At 39.9% G+C, this 26,957-nt stretch overlaps 1 protein-coding gene across 4 annotated transcripts in view; it reads left to right on the top strand.

Annotated features, from left to right (window-relative positions):
• The window catches only part of ZDHHC2 (zinc finger DHHC-type palmitoyltransferase 2), a 59,397-nt gene extending 32,687 nt beyond the window's left edge, over positions 1 to 26,710 (top strand). For all 4 annotated transcript variants that reach the window (XM_039539139.1, XM_039539140.1, XM_039539138.1 and 1 more), the window contains 8 exons: positions 214 to 246; positions 5,673 to 5,793; positions 10,345 to 10,477; positions 12,445 to 12,571; positions 12,771 to 12,863; positions 16,345 to 16,454; positions 16,994 to 17,080; positions 21,795 to 26,710. In XM_039539139.1, coding sequence (XP_039395073.1) covers positions 214 to 246; positions 5,673 to 5,793; positions 10,345 to 10,477; positions 12,445 to 12,571; positions 12,771 to 12,863; positions 16,345 to 16,454; positions 16,994 to 17,043 — 667 coding nt within the window. In that variant the 3' untranslated portion in view covers positions 17,044 to 17,080; positions 21,795 to 26,710. The remainder of the gene's footprint in view (positions 1 to 213; positions 247 to 5,672; positions 5,794 to 10,344; positions 10,478 to 12,444; positions 12,572 to 12,770; positions 12,864 to 16,344; positions 16,455 to 16,993; positions 17,081 to 21,794) is intronic.
• Positions 26,711 to 26,957: the final 247 nt, after the last annotated feature.

The raw sequence follows: 26,957 nt of genomic DNA, 5'->3' as shown, positions 1-26,957 counted from the left end.
CTGTTCTGTTGTAGGCAGGTGGTGTATTATGTGGGCAGACTTGAATATAACCGTGAATGAGATTTATTCTGAAGAAGTGTATGTAGCTGATTGTCAAACCATTCTCCTGGATATCTGACATCAGATGTAGAAATTGTTACGTTTAAACTGTAAATCTTCTGTTTATTTTCCCATTATTTTAACACACATATAACTGTTTGCTTTTTTTAAAAGATGTATTTTGAAAATGGACCATCATTGCCCTTGGTGAGTATAGTTCATTCATATAATTTCGGAAATGAGAGGTGATACAGTTTTGAGGGGTTTGATGTGAAAGACCTGCTTCATTATTACAAGAGACTGGAGTTAAAACACATTCCTGGTGTCTTGTCTTTCTACAGTGTCAGGGACAGTGTCTTTTTGTAAAATACATAATACATTGGTGCTGTGATCTTGATCTGGAGCCCCTTGCACTACTGTAATTTCAACATTTAAGAATAATTTCACCTTGTTTTGCAGTTGCATAGTCAGTACTTCTAGCAGTTGTATCTGGCTTTCATGCTTACAGTACCATGTGTCCCAGAAGTGGGCTACCCCAGTAGTGTAAATGTTTCTAAAATAAATTAGTTTACATTGGTTTATAGAACTCTTTTAAAACTCTTCTGGCCTTCAAACAACCCCCCTACCTCTCCAAAGTCATCATCAGAAGCAAGCATCCCACAGACCAGGACACAGCAGCTCAAAGTGGCACCAGGCCTTGCCAGAACAACAGATGCAAAACCTACAGAATATCTCCACTGTTAGAATGATCAACACCCCCACAACACACCTTTCAAGATCCACGAGTCCTACACATGTCTGTCACAACATGTGGTGCATCTCATCCAGTGCACTAAGTGCCCCCATAACAACTATGGGCATGGCTACACTTGCAGGTGTAGAGCGCTGGGAGTTAAACAGCCTTCAGAGACCGCAGCAGGGAAAATGCTGCCATGTGTTTACACTGTCAGATTCAAGCGCACTGGCATGGCCACATTAGCAGCTCTTGCAATGCCACAAAGAGCAGTGCATTGTGGTAGCTATCCCAGCATGCAAATGGCTGCAATGTGCTTTTCAAATGGGAGAGGTGGGATGGAGTGTGACAGGGAGTGTGTTGTGTGTATGTGGGGGGAGAGAAAGTGGGTTTTTGGGGTGCTGAGAGTGTGTCAGTCTGCTGTCCTGTAAGTTCAGACAGCAGCAGACCCCCCGCCTCTCTCTCTCTCTCTCACACACACACACACACTCACAGGAGCAACATTCCACACTAATGGTTGCTTTGTCCTGGAGCAGATAAACATGCTGGTTGTCAGAAACGGAGCTTTGAAAGGGGATATCCGCATTCCTATAGCCGATTCCAAAACAATGAGAAGAGTGGCCACTTGACTTCAGGGGATTATGGAACATTTCCGGAGGCCAATCACAGCACAGTAATGCAACAACTTGTTCACGCTGATGCCTGGGCATTTCAGCCGGGGTGCAGCAAGCTTTATGCTTCTCATGGAGGTGGATTACCAGGAGCGCTCTAGCCACAGAATCCGAGTGCTCTAAGTGCCTTGCCAGTGTGGACAGGTCAGGAGTTAGGGAGCCTGGGGCAGCCTTAATGTGCTCTAACTTGCAAGTGTAGCCAAGCCTTATGTGTTTGAAACCAGACAATCACTACGCTCTCAAATGAACATTCACAAGAAAATGATAAATGACAAAAACGTATCACCTGTGGGGAACACTTTTCACTAAGTGATCACTCCACATCTGACCTCACCCTCAAAAGAAACCTGCACAACACTTTCAAAAGATGAGCCTGGGAGCTTAAATTCATCTTTGCTAGACACTAAAAATTATGGACTGAATAGACTCTGGATTTATGGTTTATTACAACAATCTATAATCTACCAACACCCCCCTCCTGTTCTGCGTTCTCCTACCTCCTTCTTCTCCCCATTACGACTAGAGGGGTGTTAACGGGCCACTTCAATTTGAAAGATCCCTTGAAATACGTGTTAATTACTTATGATAAACAATCTGTTCCACCTTGTATTTAGCTGTGACTAAGGCTATGATTTTCTCATGGTTATTTTTAGTAAGTCATGGACAGGTCACAGGCAATAAACAAAAATTCATGGAAGCCATGACCTGTCTGTGACTTTTGCTGCTGCGGCTCCATGGGTTCCCCCACCACCGTGGTGGGTGGGAGCTGTGGGGTTCCCCATCCACCCCCGGCTGCTGGGACCTGCTGGGTAACCATATTTCCCAAAGAGAAAATGGGACACCCCAGCTGCTTTCCTGTAGTGTCCCCCAGCCCCTGCATGAAGCTGTCACCCATCGCTGGAACCCTGGGGAGGGCCCCTCAGGATTCTGTCACCTGTCGCTGGAACTTTTCAGGGGGCCCCGTTGCTTGTCACTGCTGTCGCCGCAACCCTGCCAGGGCCACATTGGCTGTCAGCTCCAGAGTCCTGCAGCCCCTGGGGCTGAAGCAGAGAATGTCAGAGAGGTCTCTGGAAGTCATGGATTCCATGACTTCCATGACATAAACGTAGCGCTAGCTGTGACAGTCTGAATACATTTCCCAGAGCTGAAGAAGAGCTCTGTGTAAGCTCGAAAGCATCTCTCTCGCTAACAGAAGCTGGTCCAATAAAAGATATTACCTCACCCATCTTGTTTCTCGCATAAAATGTTTTTCTTCTACAATGTTAATTCTCAGTGCTGAACAAATTTTTCAACCCTTTATAAGCACAACTAGATTCTTGTCATGGAAATATCAGTGGAAATAGCATTTATCTTCAGAGTCTAGGAGGTTTTCAATATCTAATTACAAATCAGTCTATTACAAGGTTCAGAAAACGTAGTTTTTCTAAACTTGATTTGTCATGTGTTATCCTAAGGCAGACCCAAATTTTCATGTAAACTTAGAAGTCAAATTAGAAACCCATTGCCTCAAGCTACATTCTGCAAAAGTAGCACTCAGTTGACACACAAAGGGCAGTTAACAGTTTGTATTCCTAAAAGCGTATGGTCTGGATAAATATATCTAATTTCCTTTCAGTAGAGTTGGCTTTGTTTACCCATTTGAAGACATTCTCTATCCAAATTGACAGATTTTGTATAGGACAGACATATCAGACTCAAAGCAAGTCTATTTCACTGTCTTTCATTTTAATCTAATAAACCTTGAGCCAAAATGAGGCAGATAGAGGATAGAGTGGGTGCTGGTAGTGTATTGATGAATTTCAAGGGACATTTTATGAAATCCATAATACAGATTTGTACTTAACTTGTTGAAGTCATAGAAGCCCGAACCCCCTTGTTCCCACTCTTTTAAAGAATAACTCCTTTAAATCCTTTACCAATTCAGCTTATTTGATCACTGTACCCTTTCCCTAGGGAGTACCTGCACTGGGTATCTACTCCACATTTACATAATGAGTTGCAACATCATAGCCTAACTCCTGTTTCATGTTTGCCCCAACTAAGCCCCCCCCCCAGCCCCCCGAACCCACTGTGGGGATGGCAAACCTACCCCTACACTTCATCTTGGACAGTCTGGCAGTGAGGGAAAATTCCTTCCCAGTCCCTGGAGAAAGGAGTGACTAGTGCAGTGCCCACATCAGATTTTGACAAAACCCGGTATGTCACCACTTCTAGTTGCTGCTCCGCCTGGTCCAGAAAAGAGGTTTTTTCCTGTACTGGAATGGACCTATATAGTCCCTCCACTCTCTTCTGGTCATGGGGGTGTGCGGAATGGGTCAGTGTCACCATGCTGACCTGATCTGCAGCCATGTCACTTTCTGGCACTCTAGCCCTTAGAGGGGCGCACACCTTTTCCAATAAGCCAGACAACGGCCACCACTGCTTAATATGCTGTGAGGTCACTCTTCAAAAGAAGGTTAAGGAAGATTGCCTTTCCATTAATCCAGTCAATTGGGCTAAGAGTCTGCCAAAAGATTAAGCTGACTCACGCCTTTGTTTTAAGGAAGTATAGCTTGTCTATGTTGTGTGCATTAACCCACAGGTAGGGTCTAAATTCTAGTGTGCATCAGTAGGTCGTGTACTAACTGGCTGTGTGGACCCTGCTGCCCTGTACTAAACGCTTGCACTAGAGAGCTCCGGGTGTGCCAGCAGAGTCCACATGGCTGGTTAGTGTGAAACACGCTGATGCACACTAGAATTTACACCCAAGCCTGGTGCACACTAACCCACTGTGTAGACAAACTCTTTGAATGATTTCTTTGTAGCTTGCCACTTTAGAGTTACACCTTACGCTTTCTCTATCATATAACCTATGATTACTCCATTTATTTAGCTTATTTCCCCTTTACACCTTAATTTAGTTCCTGCATTTGGATGCTTTTACACAGATGCAGACCTGATCATTCTTAAGTTAGGCACTTAACAGTTCTGAAATAACACATTTGTAACCCAGCTAATCTTTAACTAATTAGATAACAGACTTGGGAAGTTTTAATATCTACTTGGGGAAATAGTAACACACAAAACCCACATGTATACACTCTTAACGGAAGGTTGGAGAACTCGGGTGTCTCTGAATTCTATGCTATGGTCTGTTCGTCTAAAATCAAACCTGCTTTAGCATTCCTTATTAGCAATCAACTTCATTTACCATTTGACCAAATAGTTATCCAAACTCAAACCTGGCCCATGTTCCCTATAAGACGCAGCCAGTCTTCACTGATAATGGTTTAGGTCAGGAATGCTTCCGGAAATCTGCTGCAGCAGAATCCTCCTTTGCTTCTTTGGAGACTACAGAGAGGGTTATCTTTTGTATTGTAAAGAGAAGTTTTTTTTCTTGGTGTTGATCTGTTTTAAAAGACAGTCTTTTTTATTAATTGAGTAATTTCAAAGTTTCAGCACCTCATAAGCTTAATTGATTTGTCTCTTTATGTTAAATATTCCTTCAGGCTTAAGAGTTTTTCACTTTGTCTCTTTGTTTGAGGTTAGGATTCTCTATTTCATCCTTTCTTTCAACATATTAAGGATTGTGATTCCAAAATCCTGACCCTTTCAGACAATTTGTCTTGGTCAAAATACGTGCAACTATAATTATGAGACTGTAAATGTAGTGTCCCTTCATTCCAGTTGGTAATGGCTTGATATTGTTTCCAATGTACCCATCTCAATAATTTGATTATCTTGCATTAGATAGTTTTAAATGTTTAAGCCATATTATAATAGTAAAACATCATATTGGAGATTGCCATAGTTAAGACTTGGAAGTTTCTCTACAAAATCCTGATATTCATCCATATGTTAATTTGTCAAAAATATTCTTTTCAAATTAGGCCCTTTCTATGCCTGATTTCAGCCTGTGGATTTTTATTGACATTGAGAGAGCATGGGGAGGGCTTGTGGAAGTTCTTTGAAATACTACTTTGGAGTCCAAAAGCAAACAGCTGTTTATCTCATCCATCTGTATTAAATTCTTTTTTTTTAAATAATGTCTTAATGAAGAATTTCATAGACAGTGTTTTGGCACTAGAGAGAGATACAGGAAACTATTACTTTTGTTTACAGATTTATGCTAAAATTATTTTACAGTAAAGGAGTACATTAAAAATTAGACTAAAGCAATTAAATAAGGATTATTAAAATGTATTTGTTTTCATTCAGTTTTTCATGTACTTATTTTTTGTTGTTGCCAGGGTGAACAACTGCGTTGGATTCTCCAATTACAAATTTTTCCTTCTTTTCTTGGCTTATTCTCTACTGTACTGCCTTTTCATTGCTGCAACAGATTTACAGTATTTTATCAAATTCTGGACAGTAAGTACTTACCTTTAACCCATATTCTTATTTGTAAAGTGTGGTTCTGTAAATGTAAAAGCTCTGTATGTTCAGAGCTATATATTTAGCAAGTATATACATATATCTCCTTTTGAGTTGTAAAATATCAATATTTATAGTCACATTAATTCATTTGTTTAGTTTTTAATTTGTAGTCTGTGTTCATATAAAGTGTGAACTTGCCTCCCACAGACTACAGTCTTCACTTAAAACTGAAATGTCAAACATTGTGATGTGGAAGAAAGTGAAGTGAATAGATTTTTGTTTCTGTGTGTCTTCACACTTCCAAGATGGTGACAATAAAATTGTTCAATGTATGAAAAGCGGAAAAGAGGCTATAAGAAATATTTAACTCTGTAACTTTTGGTCACTAAGTTACAAATTTAAGCTGGCCTCAGCAGCTGACTCTGATTTTGTGCTCATATATGTGCCTTATCATAAGCACAAACAAAGGGTACGTCGATACAGCAACTAGACACCTGTGGCTGGCCTGTGCCAGCCAATTCAGGCTCGCGGGACTCAGGCTGCAGGGCTGTTTCATTGCAGTGTAGACTTATGGACTTGGGCTGGAACCCAACTTCTGGGACCTTCCCACCTTGCAGGGTCCTAGAGCCATGGCTCTAGCCCCAGCCCAGATGTCTACACAGCAATGAAACAGGCCTGCAGCATGAGCCCTGCTAGTCTGAGTAGGCTGGCACAGGCCAGCCACGGTTGCCTAGTTCCTGTGCAGACATACCGTAAAGAGTCTTCAGCTGCAAAACTAAATATGTTTTTGGATGTCAGGTAGATTGACTTGCTTCCAAACAACGCTGGCGGGTATATGGTGTTCAGTGGTAACAGAACACCACTAGTATATTTCAGGTATAAGACCCATCATCCCATCAGCTGTGCACACATAACTTTCATTTAAGTCCATGGGACATGCAAATCAACACATTTTAATGGTTACCAACCAATGAAAATATTCCCCACATTAGGAAGGTAACTAAAGTAATGCAAAACAAGATTAAACTCAAGGTTTCCAGCTTGTTGATTTTAATCATAATTAAAATTGGTGAAATAAATCACTTTGATTTAAATCAGTCCACTAGGCCTGCATATGAAAATGTTCTGCTACTGTCATCTGAATGTACAACATAGAATATGCCCTTAGATTTGTAACAGTGCTGTTTTCTTTGTGTACTATAGATCAGTCATTCTGACAGGGTTAGTTTCACAAGTTGGTTATTTTAAATATGAAAGGCTCTACTCTAAAAGCCACTTCAGTGTGCAATTGAGATTCAAATGTGTTTAAAGAACTTCTGTTGTCAATATTTACAGTAACTCCTCACTTAACGTCCTCCCGGTTAACATTGTTTCGTTGCTGTTCTATTAGAGAACATGCTCGTTTAAAGTTGCGCAATGTTCCCTTATAAACGTTGTTTGGCCGCCTGCTTTGTCCTCTGCTTGCAGGATTCTCTGGAAGAGCAGCCCGTCCTCATGAGGGCTTGGAACCAGGGTGGGCCGGCTGCCCCCCTATCAGCTCCCCTCTACCCCAGTGCAGTGCCTCCCACCCGCCAGCAGCAGATCAGCACCTCGTGCCTCCTGCCTACCACAATCCACTGTTTGCGGCATTGAGGAACGCGGCATGCTCGGGGAAGGGGATGGAGTGGGGGTGGGCCTGGGGCAGAGCCAGGGGTTGAGCACCCTCCGGCAAAGTCAGCGCCTGTGCTTGTACCTGAGTTGCAATGGGAGACGCTGCCACTGCTGCTGCTCAAGGTGCTTCCTAGACTAATATGACACCTTCAGCCTCCTTGCTCACCTCATTGTCTGCAGTAGGCTGTGCGTGTGTGGGGTAAGGCAGGGACACCTCCCAACTACTATATGTTTGTAAACACACTCCACATGCGATTCACCATCGCTTTATGGCCTAGCTGCTGCCCCGCTCAGGAATAGAGCGCTATGCTGAGCACTTGCGGAGGCTTCGCCCGAAGCCACCAGCTGCCTACAAAGCAGCTGTGGTGGGTGCACAGCGGAGGCCCTGCCTTGCTGTCTTGCACCTGAATACACAACGTCCATCCACACTCCCCCCCTTCGCAGGAGAGGGGTAAGAACTCAGGGGGCGGCAGCCCGCCCAAAGCAAGTTAATAGTATTCCAGCACCTGCTTCACTCTAGCAAGTGGGGAGAAGCAGTATAGGGATGCACAGAACCAATAAGGGAATTGTTTTACCATGGGTTTTCCAAATTCTTTCCCTTTCAGTAGTTGGTTGATATTGCAGACCCCAATCACTCCAGGCTGAAGGGAGTGAAGAGTAGCACGTGCATGTGCTGTCCAGAGGATTATCACCCAGGATCATGAGTCAAAAACCTCCAGCAAGTGATAGTGGAGTGCCTAGCAGTAGGAAACATTAGTTTGGGTACTAAATTAGACACTTTAAGACATTTTGATGCAGGCGAGCGTGCGGTAGACATTGGCATCACTCTAGGTTTTACTCCGACCATTGAGGAAAAATTCGGAGTAATGCCAACAAGATCAGGGCTAGTGCTCCATGTGTAACACCGTGCAGTGCTACTACAGTAAGTCGATCAATAAGTTGTTAGGCCAAAAAAAAGGAGCGTCTTTTCTCAGTTTGGATAGAAGATCAAAACCCACAGAACATACCTCTAAGTTTGCTAATGATACAATCTAAGGCAAAAAGTTTGTATGACAATTTGAAGAGAAACCAAGGTGAAGGATCACAGACAGAGAAGTTCACGGCAAGTTGGGGATGGTTTGATCAGTTCAAGAGATGCTTCCACCTGCATAACATCAAGATGTCCGGTGAGGCAGCTAGTGCCGATACTGCAGCAGCTAAAAAATCCCCAGACTATCTCAAGAAAATAATTGAGGAAGGTGGCTACTCCCCTAAGCAAGTCTTCAGTGTCAATGAAACGGGCCTCTATTGGAAGAGGATGCCTGAGCGGACTTATATTTCCCAAGAGAAGACGTCACCCAGATTTAAAGCAGCTAAAGACCACCTAACCTTGCTTCTAGGTGGTAATGCTGCCGGAGACATGAAGATGAAACCGCTGACAATGTACCAATCCGAAACACCACAAGCTCTCAAGGGATTTTAAAAGGAACACCTTCCAGTCATTTGGAGATCCAATAAGAAGGCATGGATAACTGGAACTATTTTTTCAGAATGGCTGATTCTCCATGCTGTCCTTGCATAGAAGGAATACTGTGCCAAGGAAAATCTTGATTTCAAGATTTTATTGCTTATTGATAATGCACCGGCTCATCCAATCAACCCGGACGAGCTGTGCAAAAACGTCAAAGTTGTCTTTCTGCCACCTAACACCACATCACTCATCCAACACAGGGACCAAGGATCCATCGCTGCATTTAAGGTGTTTTACTTATGCTGTGTTTTTAACCAGCTCATCAGAGGCACCAATACAGAAGGCAAACCTACAATTCAGCAATTTTGGCATGACTACAACATCCTCAAGTGCATCAATAACATCAGTGAGTTCTGGGCTGAAGTTACTCAGGCGTGCATGAATGGTGTGTGGGGGAAGTTGCGGCCTGAATGTTTCAGTGACTTAAAAATGACTTTTAAAATGTTGTCCCTGCTATCCTCGGCTTGGCCAAGAAAGCGGGTTTTGATGGGGTAGAGGAAGCCGACATTACACAACTTCTGCAATCCCATAGAGAAGAGCTAACCAGTGAAGATGTGATGCAACTAGAGGTGATGAGAGCAATGGAAGAAGAGGGCCAAGAAGTAAAAGAAGAATCAACCCATTGGAATTTGACTGCCAGACATCTTTCTGAAGCTTTCCAAATAATCAAAGCTGGCTTGCAAATCCTTAGTGATGACGATCCTGACAGGGAAGGCAGCTCCAAAGTGATTAGGGCAGTTGGTCATGTAATGACTTGCTATAAAGAAATTTACCAAGGGAAATAAAAGGAAAGCAAAACAACAATCTCTAGATGTGTTTTTTCAAGTTGGGAAAGTTCAGCAAGAGGAGCAACCAGATGATCCACCCTCTTCCACCTTCTGACTCCACCACCTCAACCAAGCTTCACAATCATTGTTGCTATGTACAGTATTAAATTGTTTGTTTAAAATTGTTTAAAACTTATACTGTATATGTATATGTCTTTTGTCTGGTGAAAAATTTTTCCCTGGAACCTACCCCTCCCCCCCATTTACATTAATTCTTACGGGGAAATTGGATTAGCTTAACATTGTTTCGCTGAAAGTTGCATTTTTCAGGAATATAACTACAACGTTAAGTGAGGAGTTGCTGTATATTTTCTCTCTTGAAAAGGCCAAATTCTGCTCTAATTCATGCCCCTTGAAAGAACATGGGGTGGGGTAGTAGAATGTGTCCTTTTCTCTCTAAAGGGACTATTACTTTCCTGAAAGATGCTGGTTGCACAGGGGTGTGAGAGTCAGTGCAGAACTTGACCCAGATCTTGGTTGAGTGGATATTATTAATATGGCTAAAGGAGTAGTTATTTTCCCTGCCTTAACATTTTGGTTTTCTTTCCTTCTTTATAGACTGGCCTTCCTGATACTCAAGCCAAGTTCCATATCATGTTTTTATTCTTTGCTGCAGCCATGTTTTCAGTCAGTTTATCCTCTCTTTTTGGTTATCATTGTTGGCTAGTCAGCAAGAATAAATCTACATTAGGTAAGTAATGTCACAGTGTACGTTGCCATCAGTGAGTATTATTACCTTTGTGCTTATTCCAGTCGTATCAAGCTGTTGAATCACATAACGAATCACACAAAAAAGCTGGATTTAAAGGCCACTTTGCTTTCTTAGTAGTAAATGAGTGCAGAGACTCAAGATGATAGTACCACAGTCTAAAGCCCTAACTATATTAAAAGTATAATCAGTTGCAGCATGGTTAAAACTGGTAGCCTGGATGAGGCCTAACTGTGTCTCCATTACCTGGTAACAGATTTGGCCACGTCCATGTTTGGCAACATCCATAACTGCATCAGGGTCCCTGACTCCACAATAGTCGTAGCATAGATGGGTCCTAAAAGATGTGTCTTTGCTACATCCACAGTATGAGCTAGGAGTGTGGTTCTTCTGCTTGTGTAGTATACTTGCACTAGCTCTCATCACAGCTTGTAGTGTAGACATAGCCTATGTGTTTCTCACCTTCACTCTCTGTTGTTAGTTCGTTATTTCAGTCAGCAATATGATAGCAACAAGTTTCTAGAGCTCTAAACTCTCTCTTGATGCACACTGAGTTTGAGGCAGGGGAGTGGAAGGGTTAGATCTGGGTTTTTCCCCGGGCTAATGCAGATATTAACAGGACACTCTGACTAAATATCAGTTGTAGAGGAGTCTGTGTATGCTTCAAGACCATTCCTGCTAGTGTTTCTCTTTCACAGTATCCCAGGAAATCTAACATCAGTTAGAAAATAACAAGAGTGGGAAAGTGATTCAAATTGGTCATAATGAGAGAAGACATACGAATCAGATTATTTAAAAGCCATTAATAAAATAAAAAGAATACTCATTTTTAATACAATAAACTGCACCCATCAAGATTTGTGAGTTCATAAACAAGCATATGCTATTTTAGTGTAAGGGAACTGGAATATAAAGCTATAAAAATTAAATATTTAATCAAACATAAATATATATTTACATTTCTTCTTCCCTACTTTACTTTGAGGTATATTCCTGTCTGTTACAGTTAAGATTATGCTGGCCACAACTTTAAGCATGATTGTTACTAGCAGGATTCCAGTAGTTTCCCTAGGGAGCAAGGATATATTTTTCTCTTATAACAAGTTAGAACTAATTCATACATTTTCTGGCTCACATTCTGCACTTCTTCAACTTGTAAGTTAATAGCCTAATAAAAAAGAAAATCTCTGCAGTGTCCCAGGAGGGCCTTGTGTACTGACAGTAAACTTTATACAAGGAAATGATTAGCTTATTTCATAAGGCCAATAAGGGAAACACCCAGCTATAGGAGTTATATGGTGGAAGGAGAACTGTGAATTTGCTGTGAATCAGACACACTGCAGCTCCTTGTTTTAGACATAACTGTCTCTTCTCTTCCTATTGTTGGTGCAGTAATTTCCCTACACAACCCTAAAAAGGTAGAATGAAGATCTCAGGCCCTTATATAAAGGTCTGAGGAGTAAAAGTGGACTTCTCACATCTGTCCAGGTGTGTGAGGGAAACCGAATGCCAAAGTGGGTGGCTCCTTTCTTTTTTCTCCTTTTGTAGTTGCTTGATTTGAGAATGGGTTGAAAAATTTCCTCAGTTAGGTCTTTTACCTTGCTGGACTCTGCTATGGGGCAGTTACATGGGGAGACCTCTTTACGCCCTGGCTCACTGAATCTGTCAGAAAAGGGAAAACTCCTGCCTCCTCCCCAGCAGTAGGGCTTCTTCTCTAGGTATGGCAATTGGGCACTAATACCAGTGTCTTCACCTTTCAAAAGGAAGTAGTTTTGGGAGGCTGCACAATACCTGAACTGGCATTATGTAGCCCCCACCGAAAGAAAATATTGTATAGCCAAAAAAGCCAATAAGCCTGTAGTTACCGGCATAATTATCTAAAGAATCAGTGGGTGTTAATTAAAAATGTATTTAGGCAGGAAATATGACAAACCTATCTCATTTTCTAGAGGCATTCAGAGCACCTATATTTCGCCATGGAACAGACAAGAATGGCTTTAGCTTGGGCTTCAGCAAAAATCTAAGACAGGTGTTTGGCGATGAGAAGAAATATTGGCTGCTCCCTGTATTTACAAGGTATGCTTCAAGAAAAATACTGTCTTTCAATACATGAGATATGGATATCAGAAAGTAGTAAGCAATACTTTTTTTTACACCAAATCATGTGAAATAAAGCAGGTGCTTTGAAATTAGGAATTGTAAAATAAATATTTGAAGTATTGTTTATTTTGCTTGTACAAATCTACACTGATTCTAAACTTCTTTTTCTCTGTAGTCTAGGAGATGGTTGCTCCTTCCCAACTTGTCTTGTTAACCAAGATCCTGAACAAGTTTCCACACCTGTTGGACTTAATTCAACAACCAAAAAGTATGTCTGTTTATGTCTGCCTTAAGTTTGTCATTTACCTGTCGTACTGTGAATTTCTCCACTTTTCATTTGCTTATTATTTTTAGGCAGCTATCACTAATGCAGTCATATGTGCATTTAAAAAGTATCCTACTAAGAAACAGAATTTAAGGCATCTATATCAAGTTCTTTTAATTCAGCTGATTTCTCAGTTTCAGACCTTCGTCATTTTAAACCCGGCAAAGCAATCTCCCTAACATGCCGTATGAATAATAGTGTTGAATATGGGAGCAATACATTCTATTTCCTTTTTATCAGCTGTGTTTCTTGTCTGTTTAGCTGTTTCCCAACCCATGACTTTTGACAGTCTGTCTATCTAGCCACAACAAATTGTACTTTGAATAGCTACTAAAACAGTTAATTGGTGAGCCTGTTTGAGATATTCCCAAATTAAGTTCCAAGTTTTTCAGTATAGGGGGTCTTTCTTTTTGTGTTCTGTGCAGCATCTTGCACAATTGGGCCCCAATCTTGAGTGGTGCTTTTGGGGCAATGTGCAATACAAATGGTAAAATTCCAAAAAAATCAGTGTTTTTGACTTCTGTATTTATTCTTAGCCTTTACCAATGTGGGATTCCAGAATTGTCAGTCTGTGTCAGATTCACTCATATTTAGATGCCCCTATCAATCCTAGTGATTGTACCTTTCACAGCTGCAATCATTTCAGAACTGGTATAAACTGATGTAAATACCTCTTAACCTAGGTAGGTATGGTTACATAATAGTAGCTCATGTCTAACATTGTGTGGCACAATTTTTAGCAATTTCTTTTGTAACTGTAAGTGTGCCTGATAATTTTTTTAATGTTGGCAGAGATCAGTAGAAGGCGATCAAGCTGCATTCAGTCAGTAATTCTAACATTCATGATAAATCCAAATAAAATTGTATTGTTTTATCAATAGATCAACCTGACCTACTATTTTGTTACACGACATGAAATGTTGTCTAGCTCTTCAACTTTAGAAAAATGGAAAAGCTTTCCTAAATATGTAGCAAACCTAATGGAAATCCTTTGTCTCTCGCTTACTCCTAATCCATGTATAAAACTCTTCGTTTTGGCTTTTATGTCCCTTGCAAGTGTACCTCATTTTGTGCCTTATCCTACATGCGTGTGCTGTCCTTTTGTACTCCTCTTTAGCAATTTGTCCATGCTTCCATTTTTTCCAGGATTCTTTTTTGATTTTCAGGTCATTAAAGAGCTTCTGGTGGAGCCATATTGGTTTCTTGCTATTCTTCCTTCTTTCCTTTGCACTGGGATAGTTTACTGTTGTGTCTTCAATATTGCCTCTTTGAAAAACAGCCAGTTCTCCTGAATTCCTTTTTCCATTAGATTTTCTTCCCATGGAGCCTTACATACTATCAGTTCTCTGAGTTTGTTAAAGTCTGCTTTATTGAAATCTATTGTCCTTATTTTGCTGCTCTCACTCTTTCCTTCCCTTAGATTCATGAAATTTATCATTTCATGATCACTGTCTCCAAGTTGCCTTTCACCTTCAGATTTGCAGCCAATTCCTCTTTGTCCAAATCAAATAAAAAATTGCTGCTACCCAGTCACCTTCTGAAACAAGAAGTTGTCCCCACTGCATTCCAAAAACTTATTTGGACATTTTGTGTTCTGCTGTATTACTTTTTCAACAGATGACTGGGTAGTAAAGTCCCCCATTTCTACCAGGTCTTGTGTTTTGGATATTTGTTACTTCTTCTAGAAATGCCTCATCCATCACCAGCTCCTGATTTGGTGGTCTTTCGTAGACCCCTACCATGACATTACCCCTGTTTTTCCCCCCTTTTATCTTCACTGAAATACTTTCAGCTGGTTTGCCACTCACGTCCTTCTGGTACTCAGAACAAATTAATGTGTTTTTGATGTACAATGCAGCAGCTCCTGAACAAGTTATACCCTTCCATCCCAGTATTCCAGTCATAAGATTTATCTCATCAAGTCTTTGACGTGACTCCCTAGCATATTCAAACACTCATTAATCAGAACTGGATAAAAATCACTGAGTACACATTTGAGATCTTCTGCTTCCATGCTATTTCTACACAACAAGCAGACTGGCCAAATCAAAGTGATCTTACTTGAGAAATAAATTCACAGCTCCTCATGGAAAGAAACTCTTAACTTTTGCTGTTCTAAGACAGATTGTGTTGATCCAACTGTCTACAACTCAGAACAGTTGTTCTTGCTGATATTTTGCAGACACTATTGCTGAAGAGAAAAACATGTATTTCACCTCAACCACTGCCATGGCAAAAGGAATGCATTTGCTCTCTGAGGCTGATGACTAGGCTGAAGTATTCTGTCAAATAAAGCAGTTGTATTTTAATTCTATAATATTTTCTCCAATAAAAACTTTATTTTTACCTGATTATTTTTTTATAATTATTACCTATAAAAAACAGTACTAGTTAAAAGACTAATCAAGGAAGCGTGGGTATATTATTTCTAGCATAGGGCATTTGTGGCACTTTATACATATAAAAGGAGTAGATACTGATTTAATTATAATGCCTAGTTAATTAGGTATGCATCTTTCATTAATAACAAATACTGCTCATAATTCTTTTTGCACCATGCTGGAAAGCAAGAAAATAGGTGACCATAGGAGGTGGACTAGATTGGGCAGAGATCCTCTTCTCGCTGTTCTCCATGGGTACGTCTGCACAGCAGCTGGGAGGTGTAACTCCTATCTTAGGTAGACATATATGCGCTAGCTCTGCTAGAGCTAGCACTTAAAAACAGCCGTGTGGCCGTAGCAGGTTGGGTGGCAGCTCGGGCTAGCTGCCCAACTACGGTCCTGTCTTAGCCCCGAGTACGTATTTGGCACTAACCCAAGCTGTTGCCCGTATCGTCATGGTCCCACTGCTAGTTCTGGGACTAGTTCAAGCAGAGCTAGCTTGTGTACATATACCCAAGTTGGGAATTGTACCTCCCAGCTAGTGTGCAGACATACTCTATGAGGTCGGGGGACAGAGGATGTAGAATGCTAGTAGCACGTTTGCTGTTAGATTGGGGCTGCTGGTATAAGGAGCATCGGTTACAATTAACTGAAGCTGGCAACTGGCATTTTTTCAGCTATAAATAAAATGTGATCCTTATTTTGAACTCACTCTCTTTAGGTGGGTTTGGAGTTAGTAAAAACATGTTAACCAGTCCCTAACATTTACCAAAAACAAAGTTAAAATGTAAGTTAAATGTTTCTCTGTTCTGTTTTAAACAATTACATTTTAGATTGTAGTCTGTCTCTGTGACAGAACTAAAATTTAGCCTGTATTAGAATGAAGGTTTGTATTAGAATAAAAGATTCAGCAGAAAATGGCCAAGGTAAGACTTTTGTAAGACAGTTACATGAGCAGTTGTTTAAAATGTGTAATGGTATTGGTATTAACTTTTAGTTAATCTTTACTGTTTTATTTTTATTTTCTTTTAATTGCATATTAGCGAGACTCACCTTTTTCCACCAAAGACGTTACGAGATTCCCAGAGCCACCTTCTTACTGATACTCAGTCTTGGACGGAAAGTAGTGCAAATACCGAAAAGGGCAAAGTTGGTAAGAGATTAATTTGTTATACCCATTGAAATTTAATGTAAATTCTTGTTGGAAAGATGTAATCTGAAAATGGCTGAAGACTTCTCTTTTAATTTGATGTAGATATAAGGAGGGAAAGAATTTATTGTTACAAAGTGTAATATTTAGGGTGCATGTTTGTAAAATGTCCCTTGCATGTTTTAAGCCCTCTTATACTTCTAACTATTAATGAGCCTGATGGTGACAGATATTGAATACCTGCAACTCTCACAAAGGATAATATGAATTGCAGCTGTTCACTGGCTCGCAAGATCAATCCCAACATTTTTTAATCAGAGAGGTAATCATTATAGCTAATCACTTGTTCCAAAATGTGATGGCACCTTCGTGACTATTGCAGCTAGTGGATGTTGTATAATTATACATGTTTTTCAGTATTTACACACAGTGGACCATGAAACAAAACTAGGAGAAGATTGGCAACCAAATATTATGCTGTTTTGATTAATATATTTTAAAAATAATATACAACACTTTCTTTACAACATTATTTTTTCCAGTCCCCAAAGGTATGAGCAATCCTGGACTAACCGTGGAAAATGAAACCTAGTCACTGTTAATAGAAGCATCTAAATATTCAAGGAAAGGTAAGATAGTATTTTCTATGTTTTATTTGCCACTCTGCTATTAAACTCCTTCCGAGGTGCTTCTGCACAATAGAAAAGTTATTAAAAATATGCTTGGTAGTTTTGCTTCTATTCTCACTTTGTCAACATTTTTGCTTTTTCCAATTTAATTTTGTTTCTACCTCAGACATTGAAACAATTTCTCCTGCTTATCCTAAAACACAGATTTCTTGATTGAACAATACTTTTTCTAAATAATTAACTTAATCTTTACAGCACTCTTTAGATGTAGGCATGTAAGTATTATTATTGCCATTGTCTAGTAGGAAGACAGACATGGAAGTTGTGACTTAGCCAAGGCCATACAACAATTCAGTGCCAAAGCTAGGATTCAGATTAAAGAATTTGTGACTCTTATCCCTGAACTCAATCCACTAGATCAGTGCTAATGTGTGATAGTATTTTGGATCAAGAGAATTAGGCAAAGACCTAGAAAATAATTTCAATGGTACAATTTGAAATAAATGAACTTGTAGTTTTGTTCTTTAATGGCAAAAAGAAACAGCCAATTCCCATTAATCATTAGAAATAATGGAGACTGTAGACGTCTATATCATATTGATAACTTCCTAAGCATTGTCTTGGGTCACAGTCTGGAGAAAGTTAGCATATTAAGCACTGATGTTCCACAACTAAGAAATAATGTCTATTTTATGGAACTGCCAAATTGATGATTCATGGGAACAAGTCGATGAAATCCTAATCTGCAAAGAAAAATAAGCAAAGGGACTTGATGAAGTTCTGGGAATTGGCAGGGAAATATCAGACTCTTTGTTGGGTTGGTTGTAATTGAAAGCTTTTACCTTCTGAAGGCTGTTCCGTGACTTCTGTGAATTAAGTTATTTATTTTTATTTATTTATTTAGATTTAAAATTATAAAAAGATGTCTGTGATGGGTTCAGTCACAGAGACCCCCTTGGGACTGTCACCTGATGTGCTGAAACTACCTCTGAGCCCGTTTTCTTTGATGGCTTAGGACTCCAGAACCCTGTCTTGTTCAGCCAGACACGCTAGCCTGCTGCAGCACAGACCCAGGATCTGAACCAGGCCCCCAAAACTGCAGACTTAACAAAGTACTCCTGTCTCTAGCCCCCAATGGGATCCAGACCCCAAATAAATCCGTTTTATTCTGTATAAAGCTTATACAGGGTAAACTCATAAATTGTCCGCCCTCTATAACACTGATAGAGAGAGATGCACAGCTGTTTGCTCCTCCAGATATTAATCACTTATCCTGGGTTAATTAATAAACAAAAGTGATTTTATTAAGTATAAAAAGTAGGATTTAAGTGGTTTCAAGTAATAATAGACAGAACAAAGTAAGTCATCAAGCAAAATAAAGCAAAAACACGCAAGTCTAAGCCTGGGATACACTAGCGGGGGGTTCGAATTAAGATACACAACTTCAGCTACGCTATTCGTGTAGCTGAAGTCAAAGTAGCTTAATTCAACTTACCTGGCCTTCCTCACGGCGGCAAGTCGACTGCCGTGGCTCCCCCGTTGACTGCGCTTACTCCTCCTGCCAACGAATGGCTATGCAGGTGGTGTCAGAGAGAAGGCTATGGATTCTTTGACCATGGGATGGCCGCCCAGGCCAATGGGGGCGGCGGGAAGCAGCGCAGGTGGCGGCTTCCCGCCACTCCCCTTGGCCTGGGACAGCAAACTGGCCAGTGGGAGCCGTGATCGGCCAAACCTGCCGACACAGCAGGTAAATAAACTGGCCCAGCCCACCAGGGTGCTTACCCTGGCGAGCTGCTTGCCAGAAGTTGCCAACCCCTGGTGTATAGGCACTTAAGATAACTTGCTGATCATCCTGCTTTCTCAGTATGAGACAGGAGTCCTCCCCTCTTGCACTTTCCTGCTCATGCTTCCTCCTGGTATCCCATTTCCCCACTTACCCCAGGGCTTTGGTCTCCTTCCCCCGGTGAACCTAGTTTAAAGCCCTCCTCACTAGGTAGCCAGCCTGCTTGCAAAGATGCTCTTCCCTCTCTTCGTTAGGTGGAGCCCGTCTCTGCCTAGCACTCCGCCTTCTTGGAACACCATCCCATGGTCAAAGAATCCAAAGCCTTCTCTCTGACCCCACCTGTATAGCCATTCATTGATTTCCACTATTCAACGGTCTCTACCCAGGCCTTTTCCTTCCACAGGGAAGATGGATGAGAACACCACTTGCGCCTCAAACTCCTTTATCCTTCTTCCCAGAGCCACGTAGTCTGCAGTGATCCGCTCAAGGTCATTCTTGGCAGTATCATTGGTGCCCACGTGGAGAAGCAGGCAGTGGTAGTGATCCGAGGGCTTGATGAGTCTCGGCAGTCTCTCCATCACATCGTGAATCCTAGCTCCTGGCAAGCAGCAGACCTCTCAGTTTTCCCAGTTGAGGCGGCAGATAGATGACTCAGTCCCCCTGAGGAGGGAGTCCCCAACCACCACCCGCCTCCTTCTCTTGGGAGTGGTGGTCGTGGAACCCCCATCCCTAGGACAGTGTATCTCATGCCTTCCAATCGGTGGAGTCTCCTTCTGCTCCCTTCCCTCAGATATATCATCTAGTCCACTTTCTGCATTAATACCTGTCGAGAGAACATGAAAACGGTTGCTCACCTGTATCTGCATTGCTGGTACATGGACACTCCTCTTTCTTCTGGAGGTCACATGCTGCCAAATACATACATACAAATAGGATGAACTTATGATCATAAGTAGGATGATCATAACATCTACTTATGATCAGTAGATCATAAGCTTTGTAATGATACCTTACAAGAGACCTTTTGCATGAAGCATATTCCAGTTACATCATATTCACACTTATAAACATATTTCCATAAAACATATAGAGTGCAACGTCACAATGCCTACCCAAGGCTCTGGGCACTATAACACTTTCACTAACTATACAATGTGATGAAATCACTGCAGCATTGAAATAATCATTCCAAGAGAATCTCAGACACCTACAGAAATTCATTTCCACCCCTTGTCATTATAGGAAGCATAGCCTCAGCCCTCTCCAAAACCCTCTCAAAAAGTTGTTGAGGGATACATTCTTCAAATGACATGCAAGCACCTTGTTGAACCTAGTCTTATCTTAGCAAAACAATAGCTGCCATGGAAAAATAGCCGCCTCACTCACCTCAGTTAGTGATGCATGTCATTGTCTGCCTGGGACCATTTACATGCTGACATTATTTAGCAATGCAGCCTAGGAAACAGTGGAGACACTTTTTTTTTTAGTAAGTTTGGGGTCATATTATGGAACTCCTCAAATCACCTGTAGAATAACCAGTAATGTGACAAATCACTAGTCATAATCAGAGTTCCTGGTTATTTTTATAATACCTTATGAAACACAGTTTTTAACTTGGCAGCTCTCAAGGTTCTCATAGAAATTGTTTGACTATTATCTCATCCACCCACTCGAATGCAAAATCCCAAAATTCATGGATATTTTCCATTAAAATAAAGGAATCCATTGCTCTAATGGCTGTAGTCACAAAAAATGGAGTATAACAATGGCCATGGAAATTATCAATACACATGCTCATATATTGAGCTTTCAAAGCTCCTATTACAAAATTAAAATTAAGAAGAAATATATTTTTGAGTGAATAATGCTTAATGAATAATTTGAAAAACATAACCTCTTTCCTATTTGCATATTATCTGTGAGTAGCATATAGATTTTTTTGTTTATATATTATTTGCCTTGTTCCAATGAATATCTTCTATTAATAATTATTAGACTGTACACTGTTTGTAAGCAGTCTGAAAGTATTCAAAATTTGAACTGTTAGTTTTGATTGGACACCTAGCCTGCATGCTATTGTTTCTGTCCCTGATTTGATGAATAACTTGGAATCAGATTTCTGGTCTGAATACTTGTGTCTTGCTTTTTGTGAGTATTTGCTTAAAAATCACTATGCCTGTGAGGTTTACTTTTTTTAAACAAGTTACTCATACAAGTATTCATGGAACGCTAACACAAAATAATCTGAACACAGCTCATGTAAATTCAATATTTTATTCAACTCTTTCTGAAAACTTTTTGGAGGTATTTTCCCGGACTAATATTTCTGTTGTTACTTACATAACTGAATTTGAATGTATTAAGTTCTTTGATGTATGTTATATAAACTTTTCTGAGTTGGATTGTGCCTATAAAAGTTCATAGAGAAACAGTGAAAAATTACATTCACTCAGTTATATTGATAGTAATGAAGAATGAATTTCTCTCTCCAGAGCACTATTATAGTGGCAGCACAGCACCGCATTTCTGACACAGCTACAGCTTGTTTGCACCACTGTTAGGGGTAGGAGACTATATAGTCATTCACTGGTGTGTGTACTGAGACTGACAACAATGGTTCATTTTAGTACTACTTGTAACCATTGTTCTTATGAGGCACATACCTGTCGGAACTGAACTTAGATTACCAACTAATTTCACATAGTAGTTGGCGATAGAATACCCACAAGATGATCACAACTTTTGATCACTACCGGCCTGAGATGGATTGATTTGAAGGCAGCTCTATTGCCAGTCCCCTGATCTGAACTGCTTAAATGTTCCATTATATGTTGTTTTTTCCTGTAAAAGTTATTGCAACAAATTTCATTAAATTGCTAAATGTTTCTTTGTTTCTAAAATATTATTGGGGTTTTATGCTTTCTCTTCCAGTTCAAGGTAAAGCTGCTGATGAAAGGAAGATGCATTCTTCCAAAAATCAGCCCCCATCAGCCAGCTGTCTGCTCCTGTGTGGATATGCTCAGAAGAAATTGACAGCTGATTAGCTGTTGCCATGTCATTGTTTGAAACATAAGACATACTGATATTTTTGAACTATATTAAGAATGTTTCAACGTACACAAATTACTGGTAAAATGCTAAAGGACATTTCTGAGTATTATGAGAGGAGAAAGAGAATCCTTTCATTAGGATTAGTGGGACAAAATTTACTATTGTGAACATTCTAGGGCTAGTTTTTACTTTGGTATTCTGATAGCACAAGAAAACGTAAACTCCTTACATATAGCCCATCCATGCTTTTACATCAGTTTTGAATCTTGATATTATTTATGGATTTCAATGGCCATAAGCAGGTTATTGGGGAAAAAAAAGATATATTTTGTGCTCCTGGCTTTATCCATGGAAAAGCATTATCAGCATTGATTTTTGGTGATTGAGTGGCTTACTGATTGGTCAGGTACCATATTTTGATTTCAGATTCTGACTGAGTCAGCTAATTTATTATTTAAAATCAACCTAAGTGAAATAGGTTGGATCATCTTAGACTATTTTGGTAGACCTGATTGCAAATAGTATCTCCCCTTCCCCTATACAGATATGACTGCTGGATTGTAAACACTTGATTGCTGAAATAACCTCTCACTTAACTGGATTGTGTGCTTACAGTTCAGGTTAATCTTCATTCTTAGTAGAGTAGTAAGAAGAGGCCCATATTTGAGATGGACTGTGTGTGTAAATGGAAGTTAGGACTTTCAGTTACAGCTGCACAGGATGATTTCTGTGAAATTGGGATTGTTGTGATACAGCTTCTTAGTTTGGGCCAACACCTCTTTAGAAAAATAAAATGTTTGGACTTCATGTTACTTAGAAACATTTTGACCAAAAATGCTTAATCTAACTTGTGGACTTTGAGAAGTACATGGCCCAAGAACATGAATATGCTTCTCAGGGCTTGGTAATCATTACAGGCTAATTATTGAACATAAGCTCTTTCCTTTCTCAGTTGTATTTAAAATGCTGCAACTTAATGATGTACCTACAAAGAGACTTTCATTGTCATAACAACATGTAGTATTTGCTCTATTACAGGGACACTGGACATCTGATCACTCACATCAAAAACCCAAACTTGTTTCCCATAGAAAACCTTTTTACAGTGAAAGTAGAAAGGTGATGTGTACATATTCAATCAGATAATGAATTTCATAGGATCAAAGTTTACCAGCCAGATTTAAAAAAAGAAAAAAGTGTATTGCTAGTTTCTGAAACCAAGGAAGTTTCAGTGACACATCTTACTCTGTCTTGTGCCTTTATATGCACTACACTTACGGTATTACAGAATGTTTACACAAAATGCAAAGTATGTTAATTGCAAAACCATTTTAAAAATTAACTTTCTCGTGGGTTAGCTAGAAAAATTAAAATAGGGATCTTTAAAATTGCACTTAAGACGATGGGATCAGGGAACAGTTGAGAAGCAAATAGGGAATTCAGCTCAAAACTCAGTTGATGATCAGATTGGATCACAGGATCATATAAAACAGAAAGATAAAGTACAGGATATAGAACTGATCTTTATTATTCTTTCTGCTTTTGTAATAGCAGGAAGGTAAATCTTTAAGAAACAAGAAATGTTCAGAACACAGGGAACTGGAGTGAATTACTGTTAATAGATTTTTTTTGTTTCCAGTAAAGCATTATTATTACCTCTTTTACAGACAAGTAATTCTAGATCATTGGTTCAAAATTGTTCTCCTGGGATGGTTTTAACCATTATCACTTTTAGATGAGAATTTTGATCTGAAATGGACCAATGTCTCAGTGGAAAAGTGTTCAGCAGGTATGGTTTTAATGTTTTTTTTATTATTATGAATGAGTTTTTTCCTTAAAGTTTACTCATCTGAAGACATCTCTTATAGATTCCATTACCAGAAGTGCCAGAATATGATCTATAGATGTGGAACATTTTTAAACTAGCCTTTGAAGGTAACACTGTTTACATGATACATGTAAACATTTTGCAGCCAGGATTTCCATAGCACACTACTTGTTTCCTCAGTGTTACTCTTTCAGGAGTTTACTTTGTATCAGTGTTTATTTAAAAGTTGGTAACTGTCAACATGATCAAAGAGATGGGGTGGAGAGAGGACTAAATAATTTTTCATGCTTTCATAATCTGTATATTTGTTTGTAAGTAATTATTCAGCTGCAGTGTTGTCTGTCAAAATCACGTGTGCATTAAAAATATATACATATGAAGTGACATGTCCAACTTCTTAAAAATTAGCTTTAATGTAAGTTTAATGTAATATTCTGTTACTATATAAGGGTCTTTGTAGTAAAATTCATACCGGAAGGGGCTCCCTCTAAATCTGGATCTCCTTCCTCCTCTGACCTATAAAAAGAGCTCTCAGTGGGGTTGGGATCTGTGCAGGAGAAGGAAGTAGAATGTGGGTGGGTTGGGAACAGCCCTTCTCCAGCCTTGCAGAAATAAGGGTTAAAAAGTAATACAGCCTCCGAGGGGTTCCTAGAGCATCTGTGACCAGCTGTAATCTCTGGAGCAGCTCCCTCACTCCAGGGAGGAAGGGGTAGAGGTGGTAGGCCTCCATGTGCATACATGGGCATTGTGTGTGATCACTAAGGTCTGTTTTATGGGCTGAGGCAAATCCCCACGTGCCTGCCACAACAATTTGAGAGGGGATCATTGTGGAGTTCTCACCAACACCACCTACTGCAGATTCTATGGTAGGATAAAACTGTTTGGGCCCTCATTAAATTATTATTCCTGATTTGTGTTTGATGAGCACTCTGCAAGCTTTATACATGAGGGAAAATAGCTTCTTTTCAAAGTCCTGTGGTTCAACTGCTATGATGTTACAATGCAAATGTGAGATTCTTTCAGGGGGGAAACAACAACTCAAGAGTGAGACTGTAACACTGGGAATTGTCAATTACATTGATTCGTTTGATCAGCATAAACTTGCTGGCCACTTGACTGCACTCTAACATGTGAGAGACTTGTATTTTTTTTTAATGTAAGAACACAATCCTTTATATTGTACCAGCAACTGCTTGTTGTTGCCTATTTCCTGTTAATTATAGCCCCAATCTTGGGATGCACAGACATACCCCTGCACCCAGACAGACACCAACTTCAGTGGGATTCTGGGTGGGCCTGAGTGTCCCCCCATTTGGTCCAGGATCTCTAAGTCAGAATGAATTTCCCCACAGGTGTGTAGATAATTTGTATGAATTAAAATTACTGGACACTCAAGTCTATTTAACAAAATATATTCATTAAAAAAATAGGCTAAAATAAGTAAACTATACGTCGTCTTGTGCATAAGTCTACATAGCTTTTGAACCCAAATTGTGTAACTGAAATATTTTATTGTAATTTAGAAATCTTTCTCCAGAGAGAGATGGAATTTGCATTTTTATAAAGAAAATTGCAAACTTAAATGTTGAGTTCCACTCATTTTGTAGTTGTAGACCAGGTGCAGCTACTTTGCTGCTAATGCTGATTTAGAATTTTTATTCAGACATGTCTTTATGAAGATCACATGCTACAATTGAAGTGGTCCGATACTGTCAATACCAATGTTAGGGCATCACTTGAGTATTAGGTGTTAAACAATGAAAACTAGTCATGTCTCCACTATAAATACAGCGGTAGATTTTTTTTTTCAGGTGTCTTTTTTGAAGTTTGTCTAGACAAAAATCAAATGCTGACAGCTAGGGTGAATGAAGAACATGGGGTATTTCTATCAGGGCTTGTTTTAGAGCATGGCTCTATTTAATGCAGCACACTATTTTGAATGGCTGTCTTTTACTCCATAATGTGTTCAAGACAGCAATATCATGCTCTCCCTTCCTAATGGTCAGTGTAATATGTGTGGGTTAAAAATCTTTTTGTAGCTTTTTTATTTTATCCATCTCAACCCACAGTTAGGGTATTAAATTAGTCCCACTAGTTTAGGAGGAAGCTTCTGTTGGCCAACTAACCACTTAGGTACAAGCCATCCCATTGCATAAACTGTAACTGGTGTTAGGCTGCAAAATACAGAATTTTGGCAGATATTAGGAGTGAAAGCTACTGCAGCTCCCATTTGGAAAGTAGTAGCTGAGGCTCTAGGTTACAGTAATACTGTGTATGAAATAAATGATAAACTGCATAACAGAAGAGAATGAATTGCTGACAGGAAGAAACAATGGACCCAACTTTGCTCTGTTACATAAGAATGTTGCCATTGATTCTACATAGCTAGTCTACAGCTGTAAGTGAGATCAGACTTAAGCTCATAGCTGAAGCAGTGAGATGATGGGCCAAATATGGTGTTTTGCATGCAACACACCTAACTAGATACCAAATGGATTGAGGATGTGACTTGCTGCTTTAGATTATCATCTCTAGGAAGCATTTATAATATACAGGACAATTTCATAGGTGGGGGTGGAAATTCTCACTTTACAGACTGATGCTCTTCCCTTGCTTCTTGCTCTTAGTATAGTCTTGAAGGAAGTTGGAGAACACCAAAGTGCACATTAGGTATGTCTTTAACTCCCTGTTATGGCATTTTCCCCCCTTTATGGCTGGTAGCAAAACACCCTACAATCTGTCAGAAAAATCAGCTTCCAAGACCTCTATTTCAAACCAATTTGGATATAGTTGGTCTGGAACACTGGTCACTAAGTATGCATTGCTGAGAAGTATATATAACTAGTGATGTTGCACAAATCCTGGAGGAGCTTGCTGCTTTTGTTTGTATGATGTAAACAGTATTATGTATTTTTGTATCATGTTAACTTGCTGCTGGAAAAAAATTAAACTCATTTGGCTTATGCAAGAGATCTCCCATTTGTTTTTAGAATGTGAAGTATGAAAACATCAGTATTCAAAGTGTTGAACCTGCTTGATCTTATAACAGCAGCTTACACGGTCATGAGGGAAGCTTAGTACAGGATCAGAGGTGAAGAGCAAGCCTGAGCTCAACCAGAAGGTGAAGTGCCATTTGAATCATTTCTGTGCTGATAAGTATTGTAAGAGAAGGAAGCAGAAAGATAAAGCTGAAGCCGTATGTCAGATCAGTGGCC

This window comes from Mauremys reevesii, linkage group 5 (assembly GCF_016161935.1).
Source record: "Mauremys reevesii isolate NIE-2019 linkage group 5, ASM1616193v1, whole genome shotgun sequence".
NCBI classification, from domain to species: domain Eukaryota; kingdom Metazoa; phylum Chordata; order Testudines; family Geoemydidae; genus Mauremys; species Mauremys reevesii.
This window is presented reverse-complemented; position numbering and strand designations above follow the sequence as displayed.